The 7,902-nt window shown below is 62.5% G+C and overlaps 1 protein-coding gene across 2 annotated transcripts; it reads right to left on the reverse strand.

The window, feature by feature from the left end:
• Positions 1–233: 233 nt before the first annotated feature.
• On the reverse strand, positions 234–7,122 carry HAPLN2 (hyaluronan and proteoglycan link protein 2). 2 transcript variants are annotated; one of them, XM_032318144.1, is made up of 8 exons: positions 7,110–7,122; positions 6,892–6,988; positions 6,512–6,570; positions 4,688–4,799; positions 4,119–4,472; positions 3,867–3,983; positions 3,542–3,724; positions 234–3,307 (listed from the first exon to the last, which is right to left on the reverse strand). In XM_032318144.1, exons 4-8 carry the CDS (start codon positions 4,773–4,775, stop codon positions 3,027–3,029), a joined length of 1,023 nt encoding a protein of 340 aa, XP_032174035.1. In that variant the 5' UTR covers positions 4,776–4,799; positions 6,512–6,570; positions 6,892–6,988; positions 7,110–7,122; the 3' UTR covers positions 234–3,026. The 2 variants fall into 2 exon arrangements, with proteins under 2 accessions (XP_032174035.1, XP_032174036.1); XM_032318145.1 differs by lacking the exons at positions 6,512–6,570; positions 7,110–7,122 and having other exon boundaries at positions 6,892–6,979.
• Positions 7,123–7,902: the final 780 nt, after the last annotated feature.

Raw genomic sequence — 7,902 nt, forward strand, 5'->3', positions numbered from 1 at the left:
CTGGCCTCCAGACCCATAGAAGAATACATTTCCGTTGCCTTAAAACACCACGTCTGGGGCAATTTGTCGCAACAGCCATAGACAGCTGATACAACGGGGACATTTGCAATGAACGTGTCAGGCCGACGACAGAGTGTACCGGTCAGCCGCAGCGGCAACAACCAGACACCGTGTGCGTCCCGATGTGACGGAACAGGAGGCGCACGGTCCTCCTCACGAAAGACTCCTGGGCAAACAGTGAATGTGTGTTTAATGAAACGTCTCAATATAATGGTGGGGGACAGAGGGGGACAGAGGGAAGTGTGAAATGACACGACAAGGATACACTCAGCCGGATCTAGAATGGGGGAGACTCAGCAGGAGAACGACGCGGTTTCCTAAACAAACAAAACGGCACAGAAAATATGAGGGTGGAAGAGATATGACTCTAAAAAATTAACGGGGGGCAGCCTGGGGGGTCAGTTAGTTGAGCCTCCAACTCTTGACTCAGGCTCGGGCCGTGATCTCAGCATCCCGAGATGGAGCCCTGCCTGGGGCTTGTGAGGCTCTGCGGTCTGTCGTCCAGGAGTCGGCCTGAGAGTCTCTCTCTGCCCCTCCCCCCTCCTGCATGTGCTCACTCTCTCTTGCTCCCTCTAAACGAATAAACAAGATCTTTTAAAAAATAAATAAAAATTAACCAAGAAAAATCCATCAAACAATGTATAGCCCTTACTTGGATCCTGGTTTGGGCAAATCAGCTATAAAATTATATTTTCTAGACACTCAAGGAAAAGTGATCATGAAGTATGTATTAGATAATGTCCACTGGGGGAGATGGGATAATGGAGTTATGAATATTTTTTAAAGTCACTATATGTTAGAAATAGATAGTGAGAATTAAGAGGAAAAATAATGGGCTGTCTGAGATTTGCTTCAAAATACTCCAGCACAGGGACGCCTGGGTGGCTCAGGCAGTTAAGTGTCTGTTTTTGGCTCAGGTCGTGATCCCAGCGTTCTGGGACTGAGTCCCACATTGGGTTCTTTGATCAGTGGAAAGCCTGCTTCTCCCTGTGGCTGCCTCCCCCCACGGCTTGTACAAGTGTGCTCTCTCTCTCGGACAAATAAATAATTAAAATTAAAAATAAAAATACTCCAGCACAAACAAAAGTGAGCGAATTCACAGACCCCGAGGGCTCCGCTTCAAAGCGGTCAGGCTGGGATACAGCGGTCCGCCGGCCCAGTCTCTCTCTGCGCAGGTTTACAGTCCTCCATGATTAAAAAAAAAAAAAAGTTGTAATAGGAATGTGGAGAGTAGCTGTAAAAATTAGCAAGCATGTGTACTCATGGGTGAGAACACCAAGCTTTGCAGCCAGTGGAAGGGTCCTGGGGCCGGTTCCCATCTGGTCTCTGACAACGTCAGGGCATCGCGCCGAGGGAAAGCCATCTCCCTTCAGGGGAGCAGCTGAGCCCGGAATCGTGGCTTTCCGGGCTCTCACCGCAGACCTAGCACGCTAGGACTGGGGGAAGGGGGCGGCGGCCGCGCGCCTGTTCCGCGGGCTCGGGGGCCGGCCTGGGCGGGTGGAGCGGCGGCTGGTCCGGACGCGGCCGGGCTGCGGCGTCCCCGCCAGGCCGGAGTCGGCTTGCTCTCTGCTGCCCCCTGGCGGCTGCGCGAGGCCATGCAGGCGGTCCTAGAGAACGCGCGGTCCGCGGAACAGGCAGGTGTCCCCGGCCGCGGCCCCTCACGCGGCCACCGCCTTCCGCAGCGCTTCTTGCCTCCTCCTTCCGCTGCGGCGACTGGCAGCGCTCGAGGTGGCTGCTCCGCGGGCCCGGGCCCCTGAGCGGCTGGGATAAGGAGAACCCGTGGCTGACCGCGAGGCCCCGGCCGCCCGAGGGAGGAGCTGCTGCAAGGCGCGGCCGTCCGGAGGCCAGTCCCGCAGGCTGCGGACACCCGGGCCGTAGTCACCGTGGGTGATGTTGCCGCCACTGTCCCCACAGTCACCGCCGACGGCTACAGTACTGGTGTGTGCGGCACGTGGCCCTGTCTCAGCGGCCCTCAGGGCCGACCCGGGGCAGACACTCGACCCCCGGGGCCGAGGGTCACTGAAGAAGCCCTTCGCCCGGTTACGCGAAGCCCCACGGGCCGGACTCTCTTTGGCGACCACCGCAAGAGCCCTCCTGGACCGCGGCTTTGGGCGGTCCGTGCCCGGGGCTCCGGGAGCCCTTCGCGAGCGCGAGCTGGCCGCGGTGGACGGGCACCGCTGGAACGGACCCCGGACGAGCGAACGGACTCACGAGAACAACACGCAGCGTGAAAAGAAACTTAAATGCGTCCGCGTTTGTCTCTGCAGCGCCCGCCCTGACGCTGGTGCTCCGGGTCCGGTTCCGCGCCGCCCGCGGGGGCGCCCGTGCCGTCCGGTGCCCGCGCCGCGCTGGGCTGGGGGGCCCGGCTGCCGGGCCCCCCACCCCGCGCAGGGCCCGCTTCCCGTCAGCTGCGCGGTGGTTTGCGTTTCCTGCGCGGGGCGGGAGGCCGGCGGGGCCGTCTCGGTTGGTTCGGCCGCCTGCAGGCCTGCGGGGGCGGCGCGCGGCGGGAGCCCAGCCGCACGGTCTTGGCGGGCGCAAGGCGCCCTGCGTGGGGCTCGACACAACAGCACCCGCGTTCTCCAGCGGCCGCGCCTGCAGTGCGCCCTCCGCCGGTGGGGCCCCCGCCCCGCAACCCGAGCGGTCCGGCAGGCTCGCCCCCGCAGGCAGAAGCCCCACCTCAGGCAGTGTCCCTTGGCGTGAGGTCGGCCGGCTGGGCCCCAGGCCGCCCCCGCCCCACGCCTCGACGTGAGAAGTCCTCGTGTTGCTGGGCTGGGGGACACAGCCGTCGCTTAACGCCCGGGGCGGCCGCGGAAGCGCTCGAGGTCCGCGGGATCCGCGCGTCCGAGGTCCCGCCGGGCGCCCCCACCTCCTCCCCCACGCCCGGCCTGGCGGGACCCCGGGACCCCCGGCCGTGGCGGGCGGCGGGACGGGGGCGGCGGGAGGTCTCGCGCCCGGCCCCGGTCGCCCTACTCCGAGTAGCAGTAGGTCCCGAAGGCCGCCTGCTGGGCTCGCGGGAAGCCGAAGCTGCGCACGCCGGGGTCGGGGAGGCCCCCGCAGCGCGGCCGCGGCGACGTGATGGGGAAGCGCACGCTGCCGTCCGCCAGCCAGCCGCCGTCGCACTGGTCCAGCCCCGAGAACTTCCAGGCGGCGTAGAGGTGCCCGACCTTGGCCACCGTGGCCCCGCGTCGCCGGCACGCCGCGTGCGCTTCGGACAGCGTCAGCCGCCCGGGCACGAAGAACACGTGGCCTGCGGAGCGGGGCGCGTCACCACCGCAGCAGGCGTGCGGGGGCCGGGGAGAGCCTGGCGGGCGCGGGGACCGAGGGCACCACGCGCGGTCTCCACGGCGAGTCCGTGTCCCCTCCGGCCGCGCGCATGTCGCTCCGCGCGGGCCTCTCCAGACCGTCCCCACGACCCCTTCCGAGCCGCGGGCGCGGGCTCTCATCCCCGCCCCGCCGGCCGCCTGCCTCCCCGCGCCCTCACCTGCCGTCATCGAAGTGAAGCAGAAGGCGTCGTAGCGGTCGCGCTTCCGGTCGCGGGGCCCGTAGCTGCGGATCCCCGGCCGCCCCCGGCCGCCGCACGGGGCGCGCGCCGTGAGCACCGGGTAGCGCACCGAGCCCTCGAGCAGCCAGCCCGCGTTGCACCAGTCCAGGCCCTCGGTCCACGCTGGCGGGCAGGGGGAGACGGGGTCGGGGGTTAGAGGGGTCCCAGCAGACGCCGGACCACATCTCGCCCCCGCGGGGCAGGGCACATCCCGGAGAGGCCTGGGCGGTGTCCGGCCCGGGCGGTGCCCGGCGCGGCCGCTCACCCTGGTACAGCTGGGCGTAGGTGGCCAGACGCCCGTCCTGCTCCTCGCACGCTTGTTTCGCCTCGTAGTAATTAAACTGGTACCGGCCCCGGCTCGGCTGGTACGGAAACACCACTCCTGGGGGATGGGGGGAGGCGGACGGGAGAGAGGGCTGGGGGACCCCGGCGGCGGGCGGGGGCAGTCCTGGGAGACCCGAGCTGGGGCGGCCACAGCCCAGCAGAAGAGGAGGGGGCGGGGAACCCAAGGCCTCACCCTCCAGGCGCAGCGTCAGCGCCACGCTCTCGTCCTCCATGCCGTTGATGAGTTCACAGCGGTACCTGCCCTCGTCCTCCAGGCGCACGCCCTCGATGACTAGGGAGGCGTCCAGCCGGTGCCCCCTCCGCATCCTGGCACGTCCCCCCAGGGGCCCGTAGCCCCGGGCGTGCAGGCCGTTGGTGATGAGGATCAGCGTTTCCCGGAGCTCCCCGGGTTCCACTTTGCTCCAGCGGACCTTGTAGCTGGGAGGCGGGGTGCCCAGGACGCAGGGCAGCGTGGCCGTGGCCCCACGATGAGAGTGAATGACCTCGTGGATGGGGGGCAGGAGGTAGTGGGGACCGGGGTGGGGTGCTGAGCAGAGGGGGCCACAGTGGCAGGAACCCCTTGACCCCCACCGCAAGTGCCCATCCAGACCCTAGACCCCAGACTCCTCCAACGCTCCCCTTCATTCCACACTTAGCGATGGCCCTCCCTGGGCACCTCCAACAGCTGCCCCATCCACTTTCCCTACACCTGAAGCCTCTCCCCGACCGGTCCCCAAATTCTGGGCAGGGCTGAGGTCTTACCTGCGTCCCCCAGGGCTTCGTGGAGGATGGCAAAGGCCCAAGGGAGAAGGAAGTGGCAGAGTGTCGGGAGACTGAGCGGACCTGGCATGCTGGCGAGTCAGCCCAGCGCTGTCTGTAGGGCACAAAGAGCACAAGCATTTCTTGGGACTAGGAACAGGAGGAGGGAGCAAGGTTGGAGATGGATGATCGCATCCATCGGGGATCCCTCGGAAGGGACTGTCCCGCTGGAAAGCATGGGGACAGAGCAGGGGCTGAAGGGGGCAAACGGAAGGTGATGGGCGAAGGGACAGTGGCAAACTCCCTTCCCCCAGGCCTCCAGGGCCATCCCTCTTTTGCCCCTCCACGGCCTCCCTGCCCTTCCCCCTCCCAGGGGCTACTTCCTGAGTCCCGCCACCCAGATGGCCCCTGCAGTCTCTCTCCTCTCCCCGCACCGTCCTCCAACAGAGCCAGCCCAAACGTGATCTTGTCTCTCTCCTGCCTAACACACTGGCTCTTTTTGCCCTAGGGACAAGGTCTGGGCTCCTAACCGCGGCTACCAGGGCCCTCTGGGATCCCCCCCACCCCCGCCTCCCGTGCCCTCAGCACTGTGTTCCAGACACCTTGGACTTCTGGCTCCAAGAGAGTCTGAATTCGCTCTCAATTCCTTCTCCTGGGCGTCACTGTGGGCCTCACCTCCTCTGGGAAACCCTTCCTCTTCCCTCGCTGGCCGCACTGTAGTGCGCTGTGACCTGCTCCCCTGGGCCCCCTGCTTCACTGGTCTGGCCCCCGTTCTTGGAAGTACTTTTATTAGCAACTGAGCTAGCAGTGTGGGTTTGAGAGTGATACCTGGGCATGTGTGGGCTGTTATCAGGGAGGTGTCCAGTGGTTAAAAAGCTAGAGCACTAATACCAAAAACAGCTGTCTATTTCAGTAGTAGATTTTCCCCCTTCTTTTTCTTTCTTTATTTTATTAAGTAGGCTCCTTGCCCAGTGTGGGGCTCGAACTCATGACCCTGAAATCAAGAGTCGCAGGCTCTATGGACCACCAGCCAGGTGCCCTGATTTTTTCCCCTTACTGTTATCTGTTTTTTATCAACTTGGCCATTTTTTAAAAATTGGACTGAGGACACCTTTAGCCTGGCTTTACTCATTTTCTAACCCCTATTCCTCCAAGTGCTAATTGCATGACTTCGAACGAGTTATTTACTTCTCTCTGCCTCGGTGTCCTCAGCAGTAAACATGCCGATAGCAGTTCCCATCTATCTCATCAAAGGAACATGCTAGAATTCTTAAAATCGTGTCCAGTATATAGTAAGTTCCATGTTTGCGTTAGCCTTTATCTGCAGCACCCAGGACAGTTTCTGGCACACAGTAGGTGCTAAATAAATGTGTGTGCTTGTTAAAGAATGAGTCCCCGCTAAGGATTCTGGGAAGGAGAGCTGGAATGTGGGAAAAGCCGGAAGCCAGGGGGCTGAGCCCCTCCTCCTTCAAATGAAGGCCAGGCCCCACTTGCGCTTGCAAGGGAGAATTGGGGGCTGCGTGCAGAGGGCTTCCCGGGGCCTGGAGGGGAAGTACCTGGGCTGGGAACCCACCGGGAGACCCGCATGAGACCGCCCCAGCATTTGCCCCGTGTATCCTGTATTTAGGTGGGAATGATTACAGGTCCCCCCTTACACCTGTTCAAAGGTGCACACATTGTAGGGAGCAGTGAGGTCACACAGCCAGGAAGAGGACGGCAGGCTCACGCTCCTCCTGGTCTGTGTTTGTGTGTTTCTAAGCAGGCACACACGTACCCACTTTGTAGCCCTTGCAGAGAATTCGAGAGCCAACAGCCCCCAGCGCCTACCTGTTAGAAGCTGGTCTCTTCACAGAGGTGGGAGAGGCAGGCACTGGCTGCTTTTTGTCCTGCTCCAGGAAGACGTTCCAGTGAAGGCGTTGCGGGACCCCTGGCAGGTCCAGGCACCTTCGAGCCCCGGGACTTGGGCACCTGATCAGCAAGGCTGCTCCTTGTGCTTCTGCCCTGATCTCCCAGGAGCAGCTAAGGTGCCGAGAACTTGTCCACCTGCCAGTCCACTAAGCTAGGCTAGGTGACTGGTGTCCAGCCTGTGACCTGGACCTTTCTCTGCACGGCTCACTGTCCTGGGCCTGGGGAGGATGTGGGGCTTGGGATCGGGGCTGGGGACCCCCAGAGAGGTTGGAATGAAGGAGGCACCCAGGAAGGATTACCTGGAGGAATGTGGAGGGCGGGGCGCCTCGTTTCTTCTAGATGCTCTCGGCCTGGAGAAGGAGCAGATGGACTGGTGGCTATGAAGACGTTGGGCCGCTGTGTGTGAGGATGAACTGCGGATGAGCTCACAGACCACGGTCAAGATCCCGCCGTCTCTGCATTTCCACACGGGCCAGTTGAAGCAGCAGCCCCGCCCCTCGTCCCACAGAGCCCTCACCTCTGTCTTCCGGAACCTGGGTGCGCATCGCCTGCGGGGAAAGGCTCTCAAGGTGGGAAGCAGACTTCCAGCGGACCTCCAGCGGCTTCCAGAAATCCCAACCCCTTCTGTCCAGCCCCCTGTCTGTCCTTCTGTCCTTTCCTTCTCTGGCCCCACCCCATCGGAAGCACAATTTCCCATTGTCTCTGTCTTTCCCCTATTGTTGGATAACAGGGGCCCTTTCTTCATCCTGCAGGCAATGGCAACAAAATGCCAGCAGCTGGGGATGTGGGATGCAGGACCGGCTGGCACACACCACCGGAAAAGGGGCCTGGGTCGGAGCAGGATCCGAACAGGATGGACATCCCCAGGGCAAAGAGACGGGGTGGGGGCGCTGTTGGTGAGGAGGTTGAAATGGGTCCCTTCTGTCCCCAAGCTTCAAGCTTCGGGAGGGATTTGGTGTGAGGCTGGGGATGGCGGGGCTCGGCGGAGGACAGAGCACGTGGTTGGAACTGCAGTGGGAGAGAGGGCAGGTTGGCAACAAGGAGGGGCTTCGGTGCCTGGGAGGAAAAAATGGGAATTTCTGAGAAGGACTTTGAAAAGCTCGCCAGAAGAGAGGTCAGCTTATTTGTCCCGCCTCCTCTTAGTGTAAATTCTTAAGAGAAGGGAGGTCCTTAACCTCCCTGAGTGGGAACACAGTCTCCAGTCTGCCCTAGAGTCTACACTCCCACGGAGTTCACAGTCAGTGTTCAGACCTTTCTGTCGAGGCATAATTTACATACGGGGACACAGATCTTACACAGACAGCTCAGTA

The sequence above is a fragment of the Mustela erminea genome, chromosome 17 (genome assembly GCF_009829155.1).
Source record: "Mustela erminea isolate mMusErm1 chromosome 17, mMusErm1.Pri, whole genome shotgun sequence".
NCBI classification, from domain to species: domain Eukaryota; kingdom Metazoa; phylum Chordata; class Mammalia; order Carnivora; family Mustelidae; genus Mustela; species Mustela erminea.

Coding starts and splice junctions, on each gene's coding strand:
- HAPLN2 (XM_032318144.1), bottom strand. CDS start 4,775: ATGCCAGGTCCGCTCAGTCTCCCGACACTCTGCCACTTCCTTCTCCCT. Junction 4,473..4,687: donor CGAAGCCCTGGGGGACGCAG/GTAAGACCTCAG, acceptor CCCTCTGCTCAG/CACCCCACCCCGGTCCCCAC. Junction 3,308..3,541: donor CTTCACTTCGATGACGGCAG/GTGAGGGCGCGG, acceptor CCCGCTCCGCAG/GCCACGTGTTCTTCGTGCCC.